Source organism: Trypanosoma brucei, chromosome 10 (assembly GCF_000210295.1).
Source record: "Trypanosoma brucei gambiense DAL972 chromosome 10, complete sequence".
Taxonomy (NCBI): domain Eukaryota; phylum Euglenozoa; class Kinetoplastea; order Trypanosomatida; family Trypanosomatidae; genus Trypanosoma; species Trypanosoma brucei.
In genome coordinates, this window is record NC_026743.1 from 1,199,818 (window position 1) to 1,222,925 (window position 23,108).

At 41.0% G+C, this 23,108-nt stretch overlaps 13 protein-coding genes across 13 annotated transcripts; 10 read left to right on the forward strand and 3 right to left on the reverse strand.

The window, feature by feature from the left end:
- Positions 1-282: 282 nt before the first annotated feature.
- On the forward strand, positions 283-1,515 carry TbgDal_X6140 (hypothetical protein, conserved; the record flags this gene model as incomplete). The annotated part of the gene is made up of 1 exon (XM_011779491.1): positions 283-1,515. One exon carries the CDS (start codon positions 283-285, stop codon positions 1,513-1,515), a length of 1,233 nt encoding a protein of 410 aa, XP_011777793.1.
- Positions 1,516-2,176: 661 nt separating this feature from the next.
- On the forward strand, positions 2,177-2,734 carry TbgDal_X6150 (hypothetical protein, conserved; the record flags this gene model as incomplete). Its single annotated transcript, XM_011779492.1, has 1 exon — positions 2,177-2,734. One exon carries the CDS (start codon positions 2,177-2,179, stop codon positions 2,732-2,734), a length of 558 nt encoding a protein of 185 aa, XP_011777794.1.
- A 174-nt stretch (positions 2,735-2,908) lies between these two features.
- Positions 2,909-3,361, reverse strand: TbgDal_X6160 (hypothetical protein, unlikely; the record flags this gene model as incomplete). The annotated part of the gene is made up of 1 exon (XM_011779493.1): positions 2,909-3,361. The coding sequence occupies one exon, from the start codon at positions 3,359-3,361 to the stop codon at positions 2,909-2,911; it is 453 nt and encodes a 150-aa protein (XP_011777795.1).
- Positions 3,362-4,839: 1,478 nt separating this feature from the next.
- TbgDal_X6170 (hypothetical protein, unlikely) lies at positions 4,840-5,217 on the forward strand (the record flags this gene model as incomplete). The annotated part of the gene is made up of 1 exon (XM_011779494.1): positions 4,840-5,217. The coding sequence occupies one exon, from the start codon at positions 4,840-4,842 to the stop codon at positions 5,215-5,217; it is 378 nt and encodes a 125-aa protein (XP_011777796.1).
- A 115-nt stretch (positions 5,218-5,332) lies between these two features.
- Positions 5,333-6,067, forward strand: TbgDal_X6180 (RNA editing complex protein; the record flags this gene model as incomplete). Its single annotated transcript, XM_011779495.1, has 1 exon — positions 5,333-6,067. One exon carries the CDS (start codon positions 5,333-5,335, stop codon positions 6,065-6,067), a length of 735 nt encoding a protein of 244 aa, XP_011777797.1.
- A 495-nt stretch (positions 6,068-6,562) lies between these two features.
- Positions 6,563-7,057, forward strand: TbgDal_X6190 (MP18 RNA editing complex protein, putative; the record flags this gene model as incomplete). The annotated part of the gene is made up of 1 exon (XM_011779496.1): positions 6,563-7,057. The coding sequence occupies one exon, from the start codon at positions 6,563-6,565 to the stop codon at positions 7,055-7,057; it is 495 nt and encodes a 164-aa protein (XP_011777798.1).
- Positions 7,058-7,524: 467 nt separating this feature from the next.
- TbgDal_X6200 (hypothetical protein, conserved) lies at positions 7,525-8,352 on the forward strand (the record flags this gene model as incomplete). The annotated part of the gene is made up of 1 exon (XM_011779497.1): positions 7,525-8,352. One exon carries the CDS (start codon positions 7,525-7,527, stop codon positions 8,350-8,352), a length of 828 nt encoding a protein of 275 aa, XP_011777799.1.
- Positions 8,353-9,147: 795 nt separating this feature from the next.
- TbgDal_X6210 (mitogen-activated protein kinase, putative) lies at positions 9,148-10,476 on the forward strand (the record flags this gene model as incomplete). Its single annotated transcript, XM_011779498.1, has 1 exon — positions 9,148-10,476. One exon carries the CDS (start codon positions 9,148-9,150, stop codon positions 10,474-10,476), a length of 1,329 nt encoding a protein of 442 aa, XP_011777800.1.
- A 1,882-nt stretch (positions 10,477-12,358) lies between these two features.
- On the reverse strand, positions 12,359-12,817 carry TbgDal_X6220 (hypothetical protein, unlikely; the record flags this gene model as incomplete). The annotated part of the gene is made up of 1 exon (XM_011779499.1): positions 12,359-12,817. The coding sequence occupies one exon, from the start codon at positions 12,815-12,817 to the stop codon at positions 12,359-12,361; it is 459 nt and encodes a 152-aa protein (XP_011777801.1).
- A 1,226-nt stretch (positions 12,818-14,043) lies between these two features.
- On the forward strand, positions 14,044-15,588 carry TbgDal_X6230 (hypothetical protein, conserved; the record flags this gene model as incomplete). Its single annotated transcript, XM_011779500.1, has 1 exon — positions 14,044-15,588. One exon carries the CDS (start codon positions 14,044-14,046, stop codon positions 15,586-15,588), a length of 1,545 nt encoding a protein of 514 aa, XP_011777802.1.
- Positions 15,589-16,236: 648 nt separating this feature from the next.
- On the forward strand, positions 16,237-16,605 carry TbgDal_X6240 (hypothetical protein, unlikely; the record flags this gene model as incomplete). The annotated part of the gene is made up of 1 exon (XM_011779501.1): positions 16,237-16,605. The coding sequence occupies one exon, from the start codon at positions 16,237-16,239 to the stop codon at positions 16,603-16,605; it is 369 nt and encodes a 122-aa protein (XP_011777803.1).
- Positions 16,606-17,149: 544 nt separating this feature from the next.
- On the reverse strand, positions 17,150-17,539 carry TbgDal_X6250 (hypothetical protein, unlikely; the record flags this gene model as incomplete). Its single annotated transcript, XM_011779502.1, has 1 exon — positions 17,150-17,539. The coding sequence occupies one exon, from the start codon at positions 17,537-17,539 to the stop codon at positions 17,150-17,152; it is 390 nt and encodes a 129-aa protein (XP_011777804.1).
- Positions 17,540-18,289: 750 nt separating this feature from the next.
- On the forward strand, positions 18,290-18,667 carry TbgDal_X6260 (hypothetical protein, unlikely; the record flags this gene model as incomplete). The annotated part of the gene is made up of 1 exon (XM_011779503.1): positions 18,290-18,667. The coding sequence occupies one exon, from the start codon at positions 18,290-18,292 to the stop codon at positions 18,665-18,667; it is 378 nt and encodes a 125-aa protein (XP_011777805.1).
- Between the last annotated feature and the right edge of the window lie 4,441 nt (positions 18,668-23,108).

The window sequence follows — 23,108 nt, forward strand, 5'->3', positions numbered from 1 at the left end:
GACTCAATCCTTCACGTTTTCTTTTCACTGCGTGCATTTATGCATCATCTCAGTCCATACTGTCTCATTAACATGATACTGGCTCACCTAGGAGGACGATCCCTGTGGTACAGTGAAAAGGATTATCTCCTCTCGCTTTTTAAAATTTTTTAGAACTGTCAAGGAAAGGTATTGAAAAGCCGTTGAAAAGCGTGCTTGACAGCCGAGGGGAGGCAAGAAAGAGCGGAACGAAAGAACGAAACTTCAGCTTTGAGCGCGTCGTTACGTTAAGAAGTTAGGGAAATGTTGGGCAACAAAGTTGTGTCTTCGCCACTGGTAGCCGCTCTTGTGGCGTTAGCTGTACGCTTGCTTGCTCACAATTTTTCCCATCATATTCATCTCCCATATCACTTTGGCATTACAACATCCAAAACTGGTTCGGAGATTTGGAAGGAGGCCGTATTTTGGAAGCAGCAGTTTGGGGTTGTTCCTGCCTTTCTAACAACGGTGGGGCCATGGTTCATGGAGTATATTCCTCCTGCATCGTCTGATGCTTATGTAATATTTTTGTGCTTATGTGATGCACTGACGGTTTATATTGTTTCCCGCTGGCCTTCCGCTAAGCCGCAGCTGACTTATGCTTTGTTTGTCCTGAACCCCATCATGGCTTTGTTGCCCATGTTGGAGTCACTCGCTCCCCTAGAGCACGTACTTCTTGCGGTCATCTTGGAGTGCTGCAGAAAGCGGCGGATTCACCCCTGGCTTATTTTCGCTGCGCGCCTTCTTGCACCGTTGTTGGGGTTCCATTTCATTGCCATAATTGTTGCATTATGGTATCCCGTCGGAACGCCGTGCCCCAAGATTGCACTTGTAGGTGTTGCACTCTGTACTGCTTGTATAGGAGGGTGCGGAATGCTATATCTCCGCTGGTGGGGTGAACATGTGGAGCGGACGTCCCTTTACTCTCCGCCTGATAATGGCGTGATGTGGTACGTACGGCTTCTCATTATGGCCGCGTTCCACCGCAGTATGGAGGTTGGTCAAATTGAGCTGCCAGCAGTCTTAACACTCATCTTTTCTACTGGAGTGCCCTGTGAGAAAGAGGCAGCAGCAGAAACCATGAAAGATGGGGGTGCAATCCCCGGTGACAGGCGGCTGTTGGTTACACTTCTAGCGATTTGTTTTAGCAAGCTGTTCTGCGAGCATGTGATTCTTGCAGACTACATGATCACTGTGTTTTTCTTGTATTCGTTGCTTGAGGTGAAAGGGAGAGGTGGGTTTAAGTCTATGCTTGACCGCGTACGGGGGCTCAACATTTTCCTCCCCATCTGCACGGTTCTGCTCGGTGTACCATTGCAGTATGCATTCTACACTGGTTGGGTAATGTGGGACATGGCAAACCCCAATTGGGTTTTCTTCCCTCAGGTGGCCTTCGTCACAGGTGGTGGTCTCTTCCTCCTTGCCTTTGTCAATTCTCTTGTAGATGCCATGAAGGAGGAATGCGTGGCTGGCATTACCAAAGAAAAGCAGGCTTGATGACCTTTCCTCTTTTTTTTTTTTTTTACTTCAAGTTCCTTGCCACTTTTTCATTTGTTGGTCACCGGACCTCTTCGGTTCGTTTTTAATACCTTTTTGTTTTAACTTTGGAGGCGAGTGTGGGCGGCTGCCGTGTATATGCGCCCTGTGGCTTCTCTGTGTTTGTCAGTGGTGGTTCTCAGTAAAGGGGAGGTGACCTGTTGAAGTGGAAGCGGTATTCCTAATAGACTTCAACCGCCATTAACACTGATATTCCCGGTTCGATATGCACTCAGACAATATTCTCACTGCTAAATACGCACAAGATTGTGGGGGAAAGAAGGTGGACACGTGTGCGTGTGTATGAGTATGGGGGAGTGTCGCCGCATGCCAAGGGGTGGTGCCATGTGTGTCGAAAACGAAAGAAATAAGTGGAATAATAATGGTGAGAGGTAATTGAAAAATCGACAACGTGTACAAGCGGACTTCGTACCTGCACTTGCGGAGTGTTGGGAGAGGGAGTGTGTACATCTCTGCGTGTCACTGCCTCTTTGTTTTTTCATGTGTGTGCTCTCCTTCCCTTCCCGTGATTACGGGATTAAACAAAAAAAAAACAAACAATGATAGTCAAGCTATTCAGAACAGGTAAATCGAAAGAACAACTAATCCTTCGTATTGCTAAATGGGTCGCAGGCATGGAGTTATTCGTGGCTTCATATTCGTCCTCTTTCTGCTGCTATGTGCCACAGCCGCCGCGAACGTAAGCAGAGAGGAACAAAGTCACGCACGGGAAGGGGGAGGGGCGCAGGCAACTGCTGAGCCTTCCTTTTCCCTCCTTTCCGTTTGTAAGCAAGAGGCACATAAGCTATGTCCGCGTCAGGAGCATGCGCCTCTCAAGTGCCTTCTTCACCACTTCGCAAGCTCGAGGTCGGGTCCAGGCATAAACGAAGCAAGAAACCTCGCATCGGCGAATCCTCACCGGCGCTCGTATCGCAACACCGCATTCTTCAATAGGGAATGCGCCGCTTGGCTGCGGGCGCGCGAGGAGTGTGTTTCTTTCGTCAGACGCGCCGGATATTGCCGTGATGACGAGACGGCACGCGAATGCCTCCGACGTATCCCCCAGCATGTGCTTCGTCCCAGTTGCCGTAACAGTGCGTATTACAACAGCGTTTTACTCTATGGAAAGATGAAGCAACAACAACAACAAGAGAGCGTATCACAAGACTCATCCGCCTAACACCACATGAGGGAGGAACGCGGTCACGCAGAAGGTTACAATTCTTTTTTTTTGTTTTATCATTTTTTTTCTTTTTTTAAAATCCGTTTTTGTTGTTTATGTTAAGTGTACAGTAACGGTCTCCTAACATCGAGTGTGGAGTGCCGTCTTCCCCCTTCTTTGTCTTTTTTTCTTTTATTTTATTGAGCTTTTGGCGTGTCGGGGGCGGTGTGTGTGTGTGTGTGTGTGTGTTTCCCCGCCCATGAGTGTGTGCAGGTTGGGTAGAAGATAGTGGAAAAGGGAAGGTGCATGTTTATGTGCGTAGAGAGAAGGGAATAGAAAGAAAGAAAGAAAAAAGGAAAACGGCAAGAGAGGGAGGGATGAGGTAAATGGAAGTAAGGGGAGGGGGAGGAGGCAGAGCGTTGCAACCATATTTGCGGCAATTAGAACTTCATTGTATAAACTGTTTAACGGCAACAACAACAACAATAGCAGCGAAAGTAAAACAATAAAAAAAGAAAAGAAGAAAAAACAGCAAAGAAACAAAAGAACAAGAAAACTTTCAACTTTGTTTTTTTTTTCCTCCCCCGTTGCTGTCCTTACTTCCCTTTCTGCTTTTCTCCATCTTTTTCCGTACTGTTTTCGCATGTGGCAGATGTGTGTGGGTACTGGGTGCTCGGCAACTTAGATGTGGAAAAAAAAAGAGGCTAAATAATCAATGAAAAGAATATTAAAAAAGAAAAATAATTGGGATTGAGCAAACAAGAAAAAAAAACACACATATACAAAAAATAATAAAGAAGAAAAGGGGTAAAGGTGAATTTTATATTTTGGTATGCGAACGTTCTTCTAAACATCACATAAGGCAACAGCGACCAGTTAGGGGGAAAGGTAAGAACAGTAACCTTTTTTCTATTATTTTTAAAAATTTTCTTTCTTTTTTCGTTTACGCTTTGCTTCCCGTAATTGGTTTTTCTCTAATTTTGTTTTGGAGATTAGTTATGCGTGTTTGCAGTGGCAGCTGGTCGGGAGATTAATGCGCATGTATGTGTTGCGGGCATGCATTGGAACGTATGTGACTAGAGGAGTTTTGCAGCACGTTTAAACTTTTGTCAGCTGCCCTTTCGTTGAGGCATGTGTTCTTTTTTTTTTTTTTTTTTAAAAATTTCCCTTCCCCCATTTGTGTCGGCAGTTTTAATGATACGGTTTGCGGGGAAGGATAGAGATATGGGCGAAATCCTTTAGCTTTACCTCCTTCTTCTCACTTTTTCCCTTTTCCACTTTTCTCCCCTCACTGTTAAACCAAAATGCGGTATAGACGCTGACGATTATGAATCTCCTTCCGCAGCCGACATCGTTCTTGATGCAAGAGAGGTATGTAAACATTTTTTAAAAATTATTTTGCGAGAACAAGTGCGGGTTTCTTTCTCTCTCTTTTTTTTTTTGATATTTACCTCTGGAGAGTGGGAGGGTAGAGAAGGGAAGAAGAAAGGGATTTCGTGTTAAAGCAACGTGAGTTGTTTTGTTTTGTTTTGTTTTTTTTACTTTTTCTCGTTATGCACCAATTATCCGTGTTTAGAGGAAATGTGTATTATACTACGGTACTGTTGTAGAGGTTGAGTAGTAGTGGCTCACCTATTTTCCATTTCTTTTTTCTTTCCGTTTTAAAAAAATAAAATTTACATGTTTTATTGGCTGGTGTATTGTACTCCTTGTTTTTGAGGGAGAGATGTTACATAAGCCCAGTAAGTGGCCAAAGGTGTTTGAAAATGTGATTGTGAGGACCGTTCAATTGTAGGCAGCTAGAGGTGTCACTTGCCTTTTTTTTCTTTTAAATTTTAGTGGTGCGCACGATTTTTTTCCTTTCTTGTTCATTTTTATTTTCTTTGTTTTTTGTTTTACTATTATTATTATTGTTGTTGTTGTTGCTGAAACCGGTTACCACTTCCGCTGTTGCCACCCCCTCTACCCTTTCGGCGTTTTTTTCATTTTCTGATCCTTCCCTTTATATATTAATATAGTCTGTCACTGTTATTGTGTTGTTTTTCCTTTTGACCTTTTCCGCTTTCACTTCCCGGCCGTTCCTTTTACTACTTTTGCTTCTATCGTATCATTCTTTTAAAACTATGTTTGTATTTGTGGTGTGTCCACGAATACGAGTAATAGGGCAGAGGACTGATTCCAAGTACCTACCACTTTTGAATGCCGCCTTCTCTTTCTCTTCCTCTCTCTTTCTCTTTGTTTTCCCTTTTTTTTTTACTTTCATCATTTCGATATATCTTCCGTCGTGTTTGTTTTTTTTTCGTTTATCTCATTCCTTATTTTCCCTATTTACTCACCTTTGTTGCTCCCTTAAATTTTTTTTCTTCTCTTTTCGATCCCCGTCGGTACATATTTTCTTTTTCATATATGTTTTGCTTGTCTGTTACATATTCAGAAAGCATGTTACACGTTTCTTTGCTCCAGCCATCACGCGATGCGGAAGGGGGAAAGTCCATATCTAAGAGCTGCCTTCTCTCCTCTTCTCTTTTATTTTTTTTTTAAAATAATATATTTTGACTTTACCACTGCTCCATTTCCTCATTACTGCTATAACTCTGATGACACTCATTATATTTGATGCAGTGCTCAGTCCCGTCTCTGAAGGAAAGGTGTGTGGGGGGAAACCGGAAAAAAAAAACTGTATTTTGTGTAGTCATGTGGGTGCGTTCACTCCTTTTGTGCATTCGTAGGGACCCCTTGCAGCGGGCTGTCGATGTGGCATATGCTTCCGGTATGCTTTTAGGTTCAGGCAGTAGCAGAGGCACAACACATTTCTCAGAAACTACTGCCTTCACATCATCAAACTTTGCGGCTGACCTGAGAGGCGGACGGGTGGGACTTGCAGGTGATGGGGGGACAAAATGTGAGGACAGGAACGGAGAACTCGTGCGTGGGCGAATCCAATTTGCCTCACGATGCGCGGAGGGACCATTTGTTGGTGCATCGCCAACTGTGACGTCATGCGCCCACATTGAAGGTGTTGTGCGACAGGTGGAGTGTGGTTATGTAGGAGGGGATCGGGTGCTTCAATTTATTATCGAGGTTGAAGAGGTACCCGCCAGTGGAGGCACTCCAATGCGTCTTCCCTTAGCGGTCCGTTGGCGGCCAGGAAGTGAAGTTGCTCAGAATCGTATGGATGAGTGGCAAAAGGAAATGGAGCGACTGGTCGGGCGGCGGGTGCTGGCCAGTGGCCGGTTGCAGGTGGAGGAATGCTTTGATTCGGGAAGTAGGCGTTTGTACAAGACTCCTTCTCTGGTGCTCCCCGCTACGTCGACTGTTGAGATGATTTCTTTGCAGGAGTTGGAGTGTTAATGAATTTGAATGTGTCTCGTGGCTTTTTTTGTCGCATAAAAATGATCCATGATCTCTTCCTTCCTTTGTTTCGTTTTTTTTTGTTTGTTATGAGTTTCGGGCGGTCTCCTTCATTAATTAGGGCTAAACGTCTGTTGGTTCCTTTTCTATCTTTTTTTTTAAATTCGCATTTACTCCCGTGTACCCTTTCAATCTTTTACTCACACCATGTTTTAACCACTACTTTGCCTCTTTCCTCCTTGTGTAAGTAGTACTAACTTTGTGTTTGCCGATCCCTAGAGTGATTGCACCTTGAGAACTGGTGGCAGCAGAGTTGTGGATTACAATTGGTCTAGTGAAGTGAAAGTCTACCATATTGAGTGAGGGAAGCTTTTACTAAAAGAAAAAAGGCCACGTGATCGACTTGTAATCAACCGCTTTTGACAGGACGCGCGTGCAATAATAAGGGGGTTCGTATTCTTTTTTGTTTTTTTTTTTCACCAGGCAGTCCGTTGGATGCTAGCTCTTACATCACGCCGGTTGCTGCTGCAGCAAACATTTATGCGATGCTGTAAGAGTGTAAACAGTGTGACCCTTGTTGGCGTCGTTCACGATATTCAGAGCGGCTTTGTATATGAAGATGCCGTCACGCAGTTTACACTAACAACGACGAGCATTGACACGACACATCCAACTCAGGAGGTTGTCGTCGAAAAGGACCACCACACGATCCGCTGCTTCGGCGAGCTCTTCTCAGCGGAAGTGAAACAAAAGGTAAAGGAGGGAAACGTAGTGTGTGTGAATGGGAGGCTTCGTCTTAGCCCTCAACTTGAGCCTTCCTGCAACAAACACTTTTACTTTCCATACATTCAGGTTCAGCCACCTCATGGCCAGGTGGCGGTCATCCATGGCGACAGGCGGACGGTTCCCGCGGCAGTGAACCCTGCGGTGGAGGATATAAAGTCGGAAAAGGAGGGCGCTGGTGGTGACCAGAGTGGTGTGCCGTCGTAATGCCCTTGTGTTTCCGCAGTGTGAAGGAACTGTGATGGTTTTCTTCCTCACAGATGTGGAGGTTTCGTGAAGTGAATGGATTGGTGGGGAAATCGCTTTCCTCTGCTTTGTTTCGCGCTTCGGCGACCTTCGGTGTGTTTGGAATGCCGGCGTTGTCAACTAAATTAATGGTGTGTGACTTTGTGGTGCTTCGGTTGGTGAGTTTAATCGCAGGTCTCTGTGTTTCTATTTGCTCGTTTTTTTTTCTGCCAGTCCAGAGTTTGAACTGTAACGAACGTCGTGGCCAGTTGTCGTGACATTTTCCCCTTTTCCCCCCTTTTCCCCCTTTTCTTTTTTTTTTTTTAAATGATATAATCTCTCTTTCTCTCTTTGTTGTTTCGACTTCCTTGTTTTCTCCCTCAGACGGGAGTGAGAAAGACCAAGGGTCGAGAGCATAAATACTTTCTTTCAGGATCTTAGGGGGTAAAATGATCCTTAAGGAAGAGACCGTACTGCGCAAGACGAACGCAGAAAACTTAGCTGCGGTGCGTAACCTCAACTTATGGGGGGAAGGTCTTACGGACGTGTCTATAGTTTCTCGGTTACCGAGAATAGAGGTACTCGCTCTCGCCGCGAACAAACTTACGACGTTGAGCCCATTCGCTGCCTGCACGCAGCTGGAAGAACTATATCTGAGGCGGAACAACGTTGCATCGATGTTGGAGATTAAATATCTTCGTCATTTACCCAAGCTACATACACTATGGCTCATGGATAATCCATGCGCTCGGCACCCGCATTACCGTCAAATTGTTATACTGTGCTGTCGCCACCTCCGTCACCTAGATGAGACAGAGGTATCAGAAAAAGAGCGTGCGGAGGCCGAAAAGTTACTTCCCGAGGGCATGCTGCAGGAAATGCTGGAGAGCGAGTCCGCTGAAGCTGCTGTTGGTACGGCTAACAAGGCTCAACTCCAGAACCGGACTCCGGTGAGTGAGCGGAAACAACCAATGGGAGAGGTGGTTCAGGGAGGCGCAATTCACGAGACTGGTGCTGGGAGGGAAAGAGGGCATCGAGTGACATCGAGTGACACAAGTGGACGAGGCCCGAGTAGCGCCCCTGAACGCCGCCAGGGTTCTGCGGACGATGGACTGGCGCAAACTGCAGTGCAGGTCCAGCGGGCCATGTTCAGTTCGATCATGGCGCTTGTTCCGGAGCTTGCAGTGCAAACAATTGAGGCCTTACAGAAGGAACTGGCGGAGGAACTGTGCAGGCGGGGGAAACGACTTCCCCCTGTAGTGCGGGACCGAACATGAGATACACTACGCCACATATGGTTTGTTCTCGTAGCGCTCGCCCCCTTCTTGTCTTTGTTGCTGTAAACGTTTGTGACCATGCGGTGTTTGGGGCGTGCGGTGCAAAGTGGGTTGAGCGTGCACTGGTCAGTGACTACGAATATTCCACATTTGGTCTTTACTGTTCCCAGTGATCGACGTGGAGGAAAAAGCGTGAGGTCGCTCCTTCCATGTGCTCCCTCTTTTTCTTTGCCCATGTGCATCGAGTTATTTGCCCTCCTGTACTTCTCTCCTTCACGCACGCAACCAAGCGATTACTTTCACAACAACTGAATTGTGTCGTGCTCAGCTTCCATCGTGATGGAAGAGAAGATTGGTGCTTCATACGTATCACATTTATTTTCTGTTCCAAATTCTTATATGCATATTTTTTGACACCTTGAAGAACCATAGTGCTCCACTGAGCGTAGGAAATATTACATAGAACCAATCCGCTTTAAGTTTTGTCCAAGGAAGGAGAAACGCGGCAACGATTACGACTCCCTCAACATAGGAGAGGAATTGGACACGTTTTTTCTTTTCATTTTTTTTTTTTGGTGGGGACTTATTTCTAACCTCAGAAATAAAATATCAGTTTGTACACGGACGCGGGACACCTCTGAACGTTAGTGCACGTAAAAGACAAATAGGAGGAACTCTGTCGTTAAGCGGCAACAACAGGAGAGAGAGAGAGAAAAAAAAAAAGAGGTGATTGAAGAGGGCGAAAACAAAAGCAAATAATAAAAGGATACATATATATAAAAAGAGACCGGCGCCATGTCATCAGAAATAGAGCCACATATCCTCCGGAAATATGAGATACAAGCACAGTTAGGGCAGGGGGCGTATGGCATCGTCTGGCGCGCAATTGACCGGCGGACGCGGCAGGTTGTAGCGTTAAAGAAGATATACGACGCTTTTCAAAACGCAACTGACGCGCAGCGAACCTTCCGTGAAATAATGTTTCTCCAGGCTCTTAGTCACCCAAACATAATTAAATTGCTTCATGTGCATCGCGCAACGAATGACAAGGATATTTACCTTGTATTCGAGTACATGGAGACGGATTTGCACGTCGTAATTCGTGCCAACATCCTGGAGGATATCCATAAGCAATTCATAATTTATCAGCTTCTGAAGACAATGAAATACCTTCACTCGGCGGAACTGCTGCATCGCGACATGAAACCGTCAAACCTGCTTGTAAACAGCGATTGCTCAATGAAAGTGGCAGATTTTGGGCTAGCACGCTCCATTCTATCGCTTGAAAAGGAGCAAGTGGCGCGTCCCGTACTCACTGATTACATCATGACACGTTGGTATCGGCCACCTGAGGTTCTTCTCGGCTCCACTCGCTACACGAAGGGTGTTGACATGTGGGCCATCGGATGCATTCTCGCCGAGTTACTTCTGGGACGACCCATATTCCCAGGCCGCACCACAATGAAACAGCTAGAACTAATTATCAATGTTCTTGGTGAACCCACAGCGGAGGAGATTCGGTCGACGAACTCCCAGTTTGCCGAAGCTATGCTGAAGGACACGCGTCGTACGCAAACCACGACGTTCGCGGAACTGCTTCCCAAGGCCCCTCCTGATGCCCTGGACCTCGTACAGAAGCTCATGCGCTTTAACCCAAATGAACGACTAACCGCTGAGCAGGCGCTTGAACACCCGTATGTGGCGGCTTTCCACAAACCCCAAGATGAGCCATCTGCTCCCGCACCCATAACTATTTCCCTCCCAGACGATACCCGCTTCACCATGCAAGAGTATCGTGAGCGGCTATACCAAGAAATTGCTAATGCACGGCGCAAAGTCCGACGAGAGGTATTGGGCTCCGGCGCGCCTACTCGTGGAACGCATTCCTCATTGGCCACAGGAACGGCTTCTGGAACCTCAGAGGAAAAAAAGGAAAATGCACGTGTGTCGTCGGCGGCCACACGACCGGCGTCATCATCAGCTGCCCGTACCACCGCCACCGCGGGCTCATCTTCGGGTGCCGGGTTGCACCGCACGACCGTTGCGTCACGATCAGCGCAGCACCACACGCGACCGGCAGTACACCGACAGCCCTCTGGAGCCTCTCGTGTGTTGCACAAATGAAATTAAGTGCGGTCGTTGGGAGGGCGACATGTTAACGCACAGGCGGGTGTTTGGGAGGAAAAAGGGGGGGGAAAAAAGGAAGAGAGATGGTCGTGTTGTTACGGTTTCTTCTTCCGTATACTCGCTTCTTCCCTTTTGTTTCTGTTTTCCTTTCCTAGTTTTACCAACCTGTGAGGGCAGTGGATGTTCGTATGTTCAGACGTGAAGGTTTTCCCCCTTTTCGTCTTCTATTACTGCGTGTCGCAAGTGGTTTTTCTTTTTTTTAGGGGGGGGGGGTTGAGGGTGTTATTACAGGTGGAATGATAGGGGGAGAGACTAGATAAAAAGGGAATGTTTGGGAGGCTAAAAACAAAAGCAAAAACTGAAAGAGATTAAAAATGGGTTGAGAGTGAAATGAAGGGAAGATAAGAAAAATCGAAATGTTATTTTGTTTGGCAAGGCGTTGTGGTGGCGTCATGACGCTGGGAAACAAAAAAAATTTTGCCAGAGAAATGGCTGTTTCTTTCATGGATTTTGCAGTCTGACTCTGTAGATGTCACTGTCCCGTGCCCCCTATGCTGGCAGCTCCGGGACTATTCTTTTCTTTTATGTGTAGCAGTTCGGTTGACTTGCGGAGTCCTTATGTTGACTCTCGTTGTTGTTGTTGTTGTTGTTGTTGTTGTTGTTGTTGCTTCCTTCCCCAACACAGAGCCTCTGCTTCTGTTGGTTGGTTGATGTGGTGCATAATTTTGTTTGCATTTTTTTTTTTCTGTACCTTCCGATCCCTTTCTTTTCTTTCCTCAAACACTTCCTATTTCTACATGTCTCCTGTGGGGCCACACTCGGGATGCAATTAACAGTTGTGTCCAATGCTCGTGCAATGGTGGTAACTGCAATTAATAAATTAACTAATTTGTTTGAGCAAGGAGAAGGACTTTATGTGACTGTTGCCATGCCGTAAGGAATGTGGAAACGAGTATTTGAGGGAGGTTTGAAAGGAATGTGTAACCCGTTCGAATGGGAAATGGGACTAACAGGATGATGAGTGTGACATTACGACATTTGTTAATAAAAGGTCGATGATTTTATAAATTTACGACAGATTAGGAATGGACGAGCATGTGTGTGAAGTGTGACGTGTGAAGTATGGAGGGTGAATGGAAGAGGTGTCGGAGAAGAAAAAAAAAAGATGAAATAAAAATAAGCAAGGGATGGGGAACAGAAATGCATAGGTGCAACAGAGAGAGCGCGTGAGAGGTGGTTGGCAACGTTTGTGACGTGCATGAATGGGAAATGGGGGGTGGAGTGGTTCATAACGTAGGTCGAACGGCCTTTTTTTTTTCCTCTCTGGTCTTTAAATATAGAGGAATAATTGAAGCGGATTCCGTCAAATAGAATTCAGAGGGAGGGAGGAGGGAGGGAGGGGGGAAATTCGCATTTGCCCCGCACTGTCCCTTTATATGCATTTCCCTCTTTCGTTGTACCTGTTGGTTGGCGTCTTTTTCTTACCATTTGTTTTTTTTTTTAAAATCTCCCGGTGCGGTTTGTGTTTGTGTGGCGTCATCATTATGTCGTCCTGTGATTTATTTGGGCAGTGTGCTCGTGTTGGCGTTTGTTTTTTTCTTTTTTTCTTTTTTTCGCTTTCGCACCCGCGTGTGTCGCTGTTACCGCTTCTACACCCGCCTTTCCTTATATTTTTGGCCATGCACCACCCCGTCAGCTGCTGGTTGGCTTCATTCTGACAGAGAACTATGAGCACAGAAGAAAAATAAAAAAAGAAGGAAGAGCAAGAAGAAGTGGAAGAAAAAGAGGAGGAAGGGGAGCGTGGGCTAGCAAATATTGTATGCTTTGAAGGGGGGGGTTTCTTTCTTTTTGTTATTGTTGTTTAGCTTTGCGTTCCTTTTCATTTTCTTCCGTCTTGTAAATGGTAGTATGCAAACGAATATATACATATATATATATATGTGTGTGTGTGTTTGTGTAATATGACGATACCGGGGTTCACCAAGACCAGTTGGCTGTTGGGCCTGGGCCTGCTCTTTGGTGGACGATAATTATATGACGCACACATATTCCCTTCTGTCAGTTTTGTGCTCGTGTAATCTTTTTTTTTTTTTTCGTAGCCCAGCTTTTGTTCTATGCTGTACGGGTGTGTATGTGCGAGCACCATATGTAGCGCACACTGTTTGCCTTCCACTCTCTCTTTGTATATGTGTGTACATGTGTGTGTTACTTTTTTTTTTGTGTGTTTTTTTTGTTTTCTTATGTTGGTGGTTGCTTTTGTCTTTTTTGGTCGGTTTCCGTCTATTACTATATTATTATTATTATTTCCACCACAGCTTCCATTGGTGCCTCTTGCCATCAATTGCCGCTTGCTTTCACAATTCAAAACCCGCTTGAGCTCACGGTTGTTTCGCCGCGTAGTGTGGACTTTAATGATTTACTCTTTTTATCTATGTTTATTTATTTATCTATATATTTATATCTATTTATATTTTTATATATATGTCTGTGTGTTCCTCCTTTAGTTACCGGAAGTCTCCGTCGTTCCCTTTCTTTCTTTCTTCCTAAACCCCTTCTTTGTTGTTGCTCTTACGTTGGGCATGCTGTATTTTGTGTTGCGTCCTTGCGGCGTGTACTGCACATCTGAAAATGGCTTAAATCTCTTCCAGTACACGTCTTCCCTTTTTCTTTTTTTCTTTTTTCCCCCCATTCCTCTTTACTTCGTGTGCTTATCGTTCTGATTTCTCGTATTCACGTACTTGTAGCAGGCATCAGTGCTATTAGCGCATACTCACGCTATTTTAATGTAACAAAATCAAGTAAAATGCAGCTACCCGATAGAGGGATATCATTTTCTCGAAAGCATCAGCAGTGGAACTTCCATCGAGAGATATGTGAGGTTTTGGGTTACGCGACACGCAGAAGTAACCGGAGGGCGATGCAACAGAAATAACAACACCAAAAAAAAAAACATGTTGATCCGGTTGGAGTAAAGTGTGGGGAGCTTCATAATTCGTTTTTTTTTTTTACTTTCCTCACCTCTTTCTCTTTCTCTCTCTTTTTCACTGCTCTCATATGGAGCGTGAGCGGGCGGCGTTTGTATTTACTCCAGTTGTGGCACTGCTCTTCCAATTTCTCCTCTTGAGTGTCAATTTGTTACTGTGCTGTGTTCTCATATATTCCAATGATGTAGTGTATGTGTATGTGTGTGTTCTATGAGGCATGCAACTATTATTATTATTATTTTTTTTTTAAAAATAGCCCGTGTGCCATACTGATACCTCCGTTGGTAATGAATAAAATGTACACTCGCTTATTCGCCCATTGAATAAATTCTCGATGCCTTTTTTTTTTTTCCATATATATCCCACACCCTCATTTAATACACCGAATCTTGAAAATTTTATTTTATTTTTATGTGCGTGTGAGAGTAAAGGACGAAAAGAAAACAACGCCAGAAGCAGAGGGAGTAATCATAGCTTTAACGTGGCATTTCAACATTTGTGCGGGCAATAGCGTCGTGTGAAACAGGGTGTGTATTAGTGGTGTGTTTGTGAGAGGGGCGGGTACTTTTCCAGTTTAAAAATGTATCGGCCAACTAACAGATGCGTGGCGGATGTGGGACAGGGAAACCCACCAAACTTACAGCAAGTTATGTATTCAGGTTCTGTGCCGCAGACGGCGCCCGTGCAAATGCAACTTCATCCGCATCCGCAGTCGCAGTCGCATATGGTAATGCGGCCGCAAGCGCATACGATGGCGACAGCAGTGAACTCCAAACCCAAAGTTCACGTCGTCAGTCGAAGCCCACCTTCGCGAAGTGGCGCCTCTCAAGGCGAGCGTAGCGGTACCGTTCGTTTTGTGTGCCCGCGTACGAACACCATTGTGTGTGCAAGGTATAATCGTACCGTGCACACACGCGCAAAGCTTCAGCATGGTGCAGTTATTTGTGAGGATTACATGCACAAGTTGCACTGCCCAGAGGGTGATCAATGCCTTAAGGTGCACGTTGCAGCGGAACACACATGGAACTATATTCTACCACATATTGGTGCCCCACAAGGGATTTTCCAACATGGTTTCACAGTTCGGTGTTTCCACCCCAGCATGACGGAGTACTTCAACATCCCCAGTGAACTCGTGTACTACACAAAGGGAAGCATGGAGTACATCTACGATTATAATGAGCATGGTGATAACTCCAAGAAAAAATTTGTACTGTGTGAAGAAATGATCAATAACAGAATATGCATGTCCGGTATGGCTTGCGAGGACGTCCATGCTGTCATGGACGACTTTAGTTCCGTAGGTAGAAACAGCACACACATCGTCGATGAGAAACTGCTTCCGCTCTATCCGCGCCTTCGTCCCGATGTTGTGGTGCGTGTGTTTGAGCAAAACAGTACTGAAGAGTATAAGGACTACACTGGAGATCAGATTCTTGTGACGGATGGTGCGCGGCAGTATTTGTTGGCTCTTGATGTTGAGGGAGCCATCCCACGCAAAAAGATGCAACACTGCGCCCACTTCCGCACAAAACATCTTTGCCGCATGGGCAGTGGCTGCAACTTCATTCATGTCCTGCAAGGTCTCGTTGCGAATGCTGAAATCAGCCCACGGTCCACGTCTCGTAGTGATTCGCCAACTTCTGAACTGAGTATCAGCGTGCGCAACCGTCCAATTGCCTTGCGGCAGTCTGGCAGTCAGGTTGCAGAGATGTTGGCTGAGAAATATGGATTATCCCGGGATGAAAATAGTCAGGTAGGACGTCATGCATCTCCTTTTGTTAAGCAACCACCGAATGAAATGGCGTCTCTCCCTCTCTGTGATGCGGGGCTCTTTCAAAGTAATACCAAATCCCAGGGAAATGCTGTTATTAACAGCAACATTAACGGCAATTATAACAAAGAATACTGCCGGAACGACGATTTGTTTCCTTGCGGCGCAGCTGATGCCGGGGACGAGAGGGTAACGCAACGTAATCAACAGGGTGAGCAAATACATGACGGTACGCAACCCGTTGCCGTATGCTCCAGATTCCGTCAGATAAGTCCACCACGTCGCAATAATCCATACGCTTCACCTGTTCTCAGCCAACAGGCATCGCCACACCCTCGTGAAACCATCTAATTTGGAAAACCTGGAGTGTCCCTCTTATTCCACTTCCTTACGTTTGTGTTTGTTTTGTGGACTTTGTTGTCTTTTCCGTTTTTGTTTATCTGTCTTTTTTTGTTTTTTTTTTTTACCCATCGTCCCATCATTTCTTTTCGTTTTTTCCCCCTTCCTTTCAGCTCTCTTTGCCCACGTTCGATTTATTTTCATACTTTCCCCCTTCGTTTTTTGTTTTTTCCTGTTTTTTTTAAATATTGTGCCACCTTTTTCCCCCTTTTTTGTTTGTTTTATTCCGTTGCCGTGAGATGACATTAGTCTTTTACTGTTTTTGTTTTTGTTGTTTCCTCCTTTTTTTTCGCTGATGGCATTACGACTGTGCGCGGGAGAGAGAAGAGAAAAAAAATGGTAAAGGAGAATGTGACTGATATGTGAGGGGTGTTGAGGTAATTTATTGTTTTTTTTTTTTAAATAACTATTCTCCTGTTTCGTCTTATCCCCCACCAAACTCTGCTAAAGTCCTAAAATAGCTGGCGGGTTTGAGATGTGAATAAATTTTGTTTCCTTTTCACCTCCCTTTCTGCAGCTTTTTTGTCTTTTCAAGTTCCTTTTTTTTTTCTTGCTTTCTTTTCCTTTTTTTTTCCCCCTTTTCTTGTGCAACTGTGGTGGATGTTTGTTTTATTTGCCTGTGCGATTTGTGCGCCACTGATTGGGATGGAAAAAAAAAAAAGGAAAAGAAAGAAAGGCAAGAGGGCGGCGGTGGTGAAAAGGAACGGAATTTGGATGCGCGTGCTTGTGTGTGTGAGAGAGAGAAAGAAAGAAAGAAAAGAGAAAGGTCATAGTAATGGTGACATCAATAATAATAATAATAATAGTAACAATAAATATTATAATCGTAATCATAATCATGGTAATAATGGCAACGACACTAACGGAAGGGGGAAGGGGGAAGGGAAAGGGAAAGGGAAAGGGAAAGGGAAAGGGAAAGAGAGAAAAAAAAAAAAAAGGCAATACTATACAATTTGGTATGATATTTAATATGTGGTGTTAAGGGAGGGTGTCTTTTTTTTTTCTTCTTCTGTAAGTATGTGTGTTGGGAGAGAATATCTGAGGCTCCAGTTTTATACATCAATTAGTTTGGAAGTGTGAAATAATCGGGATGGGTAATTTTTCTTCTTTTTTTTTCTCTTTTTTTTTCTTTTATTGCTTGATGCAGGAGACGAAATGCGGTGTGTGTGTAGGGGGGGGGGCGTCATTTTTTTTTCCCCTTCCGTTTTCTCTTCTCTTCTCTTTTCCTTTTTTTTTTTAAAATCTTGAATGAGCCGTTGTGCCGCATGTTTTGTGTTTGGTTTCCTCATTTCCATTTGAAGGACTGGGGCCGCTTTTTGTTCATTTTTTTCATTTTTTCTTTTTTTCTTTTTTTCATTTTTTCATTTTTTCTTTTTTTCTTTTTTTCATTTTTTTTTATTTTTCTCATTTTCTGGTCTTCATTTGAGGTATGTGCGCTTCCCTTTTTTTTTTTGTTTTTTTGTTTTTGAACATGAGAGTTAACTGACGGATTGAAGACAAAAGACGCCAAACATTACAAGAAGGGAAGGGAAATGAATACGAGGGAGAAAGCGAAAAAAAAAAAAAAAGTCATTATCATCAGCAGTTGCGATGGAAAAAAAAAAGGAGTGAAAAGGAAAAAAAAAAGACGAAAGCAAAAGAAGAAACCAAAAAAAAATAAATAAATAAATAGATAAAATGAGTAAATAAATATAAATATAAATGTGCGCGTGTATGTCAAGGGCAGAGAAAGGTGAATGCACAAAAGCTGATGTGCGCACCATGTTCTGTGATGGGGACGGAGGCTTAGATTGTATAAGTGCAAATGTATGTATGTTTTTCTTTTTTTCCTCTTTTTTTTCTTTTTTACCTGGCCATGTTTCTTTGTTTTCATTTTTGGGACAATAAGCAAAAAAGTATACATATATTTATATGTGTGAAAGGTACACAAGCAAAGAAAGAAAAGAAAAGGAAAATAAAAAGAAAAAAAAAATATATATATATATATGTACACGTGTGTCTTTGTGTGTGATCCGTTGTCGAGGGGTTGTGGCCGCCTCTTGGAGCGGTTGCTTTTTTTTTTTTCTCTCTCTCTTCTTCTTTGAATTAACAAAATTTTCCGTACTTATATATATTTAGAGCCCTCGTCTCGCTCACTTTATATATGCCCAATTAGTGTGTCCATTGGGGGATATATTTGCTTGTGAGTTACTTAATTATACTTTTGTTTTTTGCAAAAAAAAAAAACAACAACAATAACAGCAACAGCTAACAAACGAAAAAGGAGATGAATGAACTGATAGGGGAGGAGCAGAAGGGAGCATCTTTTAGTTCTTTATGCCGTCAAACCCCAAATTTTATTTGTGTATTTTTTCTTTTTTCCATTTTGTTGTTTCTTTTTCTGAGATTTTTTAAAAATTAAAAATGATCGTGATAGGCGGAGGAAGGGTAAAACATAAATACATTTACATGCAAATATATATATAAATATATATAAATATATATAAATATATATAAATATATATATGCACATAATTGTATACATATGTGCCCACCTCCCCTTCCCTCCCCTCCCCCCCCAAAAAAATAAAAATAAAATAAAATCATCCCTATCACACTTTTTTTTCTTTTTCTTTTTCTCACTTTCCTTTCTTTACGGGCTCCTCTATTCGGCATGCTTTTCTCTTATTTTCACCAATTAAGGGGAGGATGGAGGGGAGTGGTGGGGCTTGTTTTATTATTATTATTATTATTATTTTGGCAATTTGCTTTCATTCAATTTCATTTTATTTGCAGTTTCTTCTTTTTTCCCCCTTGTGTGTGTGTGTGTGCGTGTCTTATTATTATTATCATTATTATTATTATAAATATTCCGGTTCTTTTCCTATTTATTCCGGCGCGTTACATATATATATATATGTTTGTGTCCTTTTACATTGATGTTCATGTTTTTTATTTTCCTTTTCTTTTCTTTTTTGCCACTGTGATGATGACCGATGGCGCCAGCAATTATTATTATTATTATTATTATTATTATTATTTTTACCACTAGCGCTACCACCATAATTATTTTTGATATTATTCTTGATGTGTTTCACGAAGGAGGAGAAATAAAACGAAAAATTTGTTTTTTTTTTCTTTTAAGAGAAGCAAAAGGTAAGCGGATATAATTATATAATAGGAAGTGTACATCACAAATGAAGGTTTAGAGTTGAGGAGTGCGTGTGGTGACGGCAAAAAAGAAAAAAAAAAGAAATAAATGCAAAATCCAAAATGTCACATAAATTAAGGTAAAGAGATAAGGTAAGAAGTGAAAATGGAAAAAAAAAGAAGAAAAGAAACCAATGGACCGTGGGCTACACGCAAAGCGACAGTGGAGTTGCAGTGCAGGGAAACGGAGTGGGAATGAGAAATGTGTCTACTTTATTTTTATTTTTATTTTTCGTCTTTTCTCAATTTAAAAGACAAAAAAGAAAAGAAATATTTTTATTTTGTTCTTTTTATTATCTTACCTTACCTCACTTTTTCTTTTTGTTTCCTCTTTATCCTTAATGACAGTTTATCGTATCCTTTACGTTTCCCGCTCCAGAGCCAAATCCTTAAATCCCTTTTCCTTTATATGTTTATTTATATATTTATTGTTTTTTTTTATATGTTTTCTCCCCTTTGCTTCAACACTTAGAAGGTATGATGTGCGAGGATGTTGGTGTGGTGTAAAACGAAATCAAAAAAAAATATAATAATAATAAATGAAAAAAATGAAGAAAAAATAAAAGATGAAAAACTGGTGGAGTTGTACAATAGAAATAAATAAAAAAAATAATATATATATATATATATATATATAAGCGGGTTATAGTTGTCTTCATACGTTGTCTTATATATCCGCTCTTTATACGTTTACTATTTTTATTTTCATTTTTTTCTTTCGTTTTCAATGAATGAGCACATTTATATATATAGATATATATATATTTCTATTTATATACACACAAACAGTCATGCAGTTATACACTTATGTCTTATATACTCTCTTTCACACACCATAAATTATATACACATGTCACATTTTTTTTTCATTTTCTTTTTTTTGAACTGGAGATCTCTCTTATTGATTTCATTATATACTTCTCATTCTTTTTTTCTTTTTAGTGGTGTTATGCTGATGTTTGTGCTTGTGTATTTGTATTATTGTGCCCGTGATTTTCTTTATTATTAACATTATTAATAGTAATAATATTAATATTATAATATTATTATTATTATTTGATTTTATTCGGATTTATACTCTCCTCCTTTTTCTTTCTTTTCTCTTTTGTTATATGAAAAAAAAATAATAACAAGAAAAAAGTTGTTTTTCGTCAACTGCTTGAAGCAACCACCACAACAACGGCAAATGTTTTATTGTTGTTGAAGTCGGAAATATTTTTCCGTAACCCTATCGTATATGATGTTGTAGAGATTTAGGTGCCAACTTTTTTTTCTTTAAATTTAATTATTTATTTAATTAATTGTTTATTCTCCTCCTACTTTCACTTTTCTTTAATTTTGTTGTGATGCAAATTTTGGAAAGTAGATTTCTGTTGGGACAGAAAGAAGAAAAGTGATAGAAAGACACGAGAAAATAAAAATAAAAGAAAATAAAAAGAGACTTCAAAAAGGCAAGAAAAAAAAAGAGAAAAAAAGAAAGAGAAAAAGAAGAAAAGTAGAGAGAAACATGAAACATGAAAGATATGTTGAATGGTACCGTTTGTTTTTTTTTTTTTTGCCGCGGTGGCATTTCAAATATATCTTTTTTTTTCAATTTTTCAAAACTTTAATAGAGAGAAGCAAAAAAATGAAAGAAAATCAAAAGAAATGAAAGAAAATCAAAAGAAATGAAAGAAAAATCAAAAGAAATGAAAGAAAATCAAAAGAAATGAAAGAAAATAAAAGAGAACAAAAACGGAAGGGAATTGGACAAGTTGTTACGAAGTTGCGCTGAAAAAAAAAACAACCCATAGGAGAACATTTGCGGGGTGATTCTTTTTGTTTTTTCTAGAGAGAAAATGTTTTTTTTCTGGTATGATCGTAATAGTAATAATATTGACAATAATAATAATAATAATTGTTTTTTTTGTTATTGTGTATTTACTTTTGAGTTTATTACTGCTGCAATTAAAAAAAAAAAACACCACCACCACCACCACCAACAACAACAACAACACACACACAGGAAGGAAGAGGAGGGATGAGAAGAAAAAGGGAGAAAGAAAGGAAAAGAAACCGTTATGAGGTAAGACCTCGGATTTACCAAGCGTTTTTTTTTCTTGTTTGCTTGCTTGCTTGCTTGCTTAATCAATTAATCAAATTTTTATTTTGCTTTGTTTTATTCCACGCGTTTGCTACGATTTTTTCTTTTTTTTCTTTTATTGTCATCATTTGTCATGATGATTCTTACTATTAATATTCTGTTGAACCCACATCCTTCCTCTATTCCATTATCTTATATTCCTCTCTCTTATGTTATGTTATGTTTCTTTTTTTTTTTTTCCTTTGCTCAACTTAAATTCGCAAACAAAAAAAATGAGGGGGGGGGGAAAAAAAAAATACTCCCCTACTGGTCGTTATTTCTCTCATCTCGGTCGCACAACGCTAATGGTTTAGAGGCCGATTTGAATGAATGAATGAGGTGAAATCATTTTGCTTTTTTTTCTTTTCGTTTTCGATTTCGATTTTGTTTTTTTTTATTCATTTAAATTTATATACCCACGTGCGTTTACGCACGATTATACTGACGAGGATTTGTTGTCGTGTTATATAACCCTTCTTTTTTTTTTTCGTATGTGTGTTACCTCTAGTATTATTATTATTATTATTATTATTATTACTGTCATTCCCATTATTATTATTATTGTTATTATTATTATTATTTCAAAATTTATGGGATGTGAGACAGTCGGTAGCACCAAATTTCAATATTTGCTTACTTTTATTTTATGTTTATGTTTAACTTTTTGTTTTTTTAAAATTTGATAGGGATGTGGTTAAGTTGGTGGTGTGGGGCATCGATTAAATGAAATATGTTGTTGCTTTGTAGATGCTCTGCTCCTTCTACCTTTCACCTTCCCTTTTCTTTTCTTTTCTTTTCTTTTTTCTTTTTACTATTATTATTATTATTTGGTTTGTTTCACTGTGCGTGTTATTACTTTAAGGTTTTTTTTCCTTTTGTCATTGTAATTAAATTCTTGTTAAACAGTTGGGCTACTTAATATTCTTTTCTTTTTTTTTTCTCTCCAACCAAAAAAAGAAAAAAAAAAGAAAAAAAACGTTATAAATGGCTACAGAAATGGAAGAAGAGGTGTTAGTTGTGCTTTTGTTTTGTAATGTAAGCAACTCCCCCTCCCCCACCTTTCAAAAAAAAAGAAAAAAAAGAAAAAAAAAAGAGACACAAAAACACAAACACGCGGTCCCTTTTGTATATATTTTTTTCTTTTTTGAAAGGTGGGGGAGGGGGAAGGGGGCGGGGCGGGGCGAGGAAGGGAAGGGAAATTGAAAATTAAGATGAGGCAAAAGAAGACACTTTTTTTTTTTAAAAAAATTTCTCGTGTTTAACTTTATTGTTTCTGTTTGTCATTTGCATGCAGTTGCACATTAATAAATGTATAAATACACACCAATATGCATGCGAATGTGAATATCATCTTCATTTCTCTTTTCTCCTTTTCTTTTCTCTATCTTTCTGTGTTTTTTTTATTTCAAAAAAAAAAAACAAAACAACTACCTTCATTAGTTTGCGTAGAGGACGTGTGTGGCTTACTACCGTCTTCATCGCCGTACAGGTCAGGCGCACAACGGAAAGAAATTTGAGGTTCGTTACTTTTTTGCTCTTTTTTTTTAAAAAAAAGATATTGGTTATATTTGGATAGGGCGAATATCACAAACTATTTTTGTTTTTGGTTTGCTTTGCTTGAGAAGAACGCACACATTTATTTATATAAATACATATAAATAAATAAAAAAAGGAACGAAAGAAAGAGTGAAGGAGTAGTGGGAAGGACAGGAGTAAGAAGACGATATATAAAAATATATATATATATATATATATATATATATATATATATACACGCACACAAAAAACAAAAGCAAAAGCAAAAGCAAAAGAAAAGAAAGAAACAAGGAAGGGAAATTAGACACTCTCTTCCCCCCAAGGGGTACCCGCTTCATAGATATTATAAAGGAGCGAGAAACCAAAGGTTGGAAGTGAAAGAAAGAGGAGGAGGAGTAAAAGGGGAGGGGAAAAAAAAAGAAAGAAAGCGAAGAATACAATCAAACAAACAAAACAAGGCTGGGACAAAGTGAAAAATAGCCCGTAATCGTACGACTTACAATATTTGTTCCAGAGGCTCGCACATCTCCACTCCTCGTCCGCTTTGTTGAGTGACAAGGGAAGGTTAACAAAAACATACCGCTTCAAAAGGAGGGGAGGGAAAAGAAAAGAAAAGGCGACAATA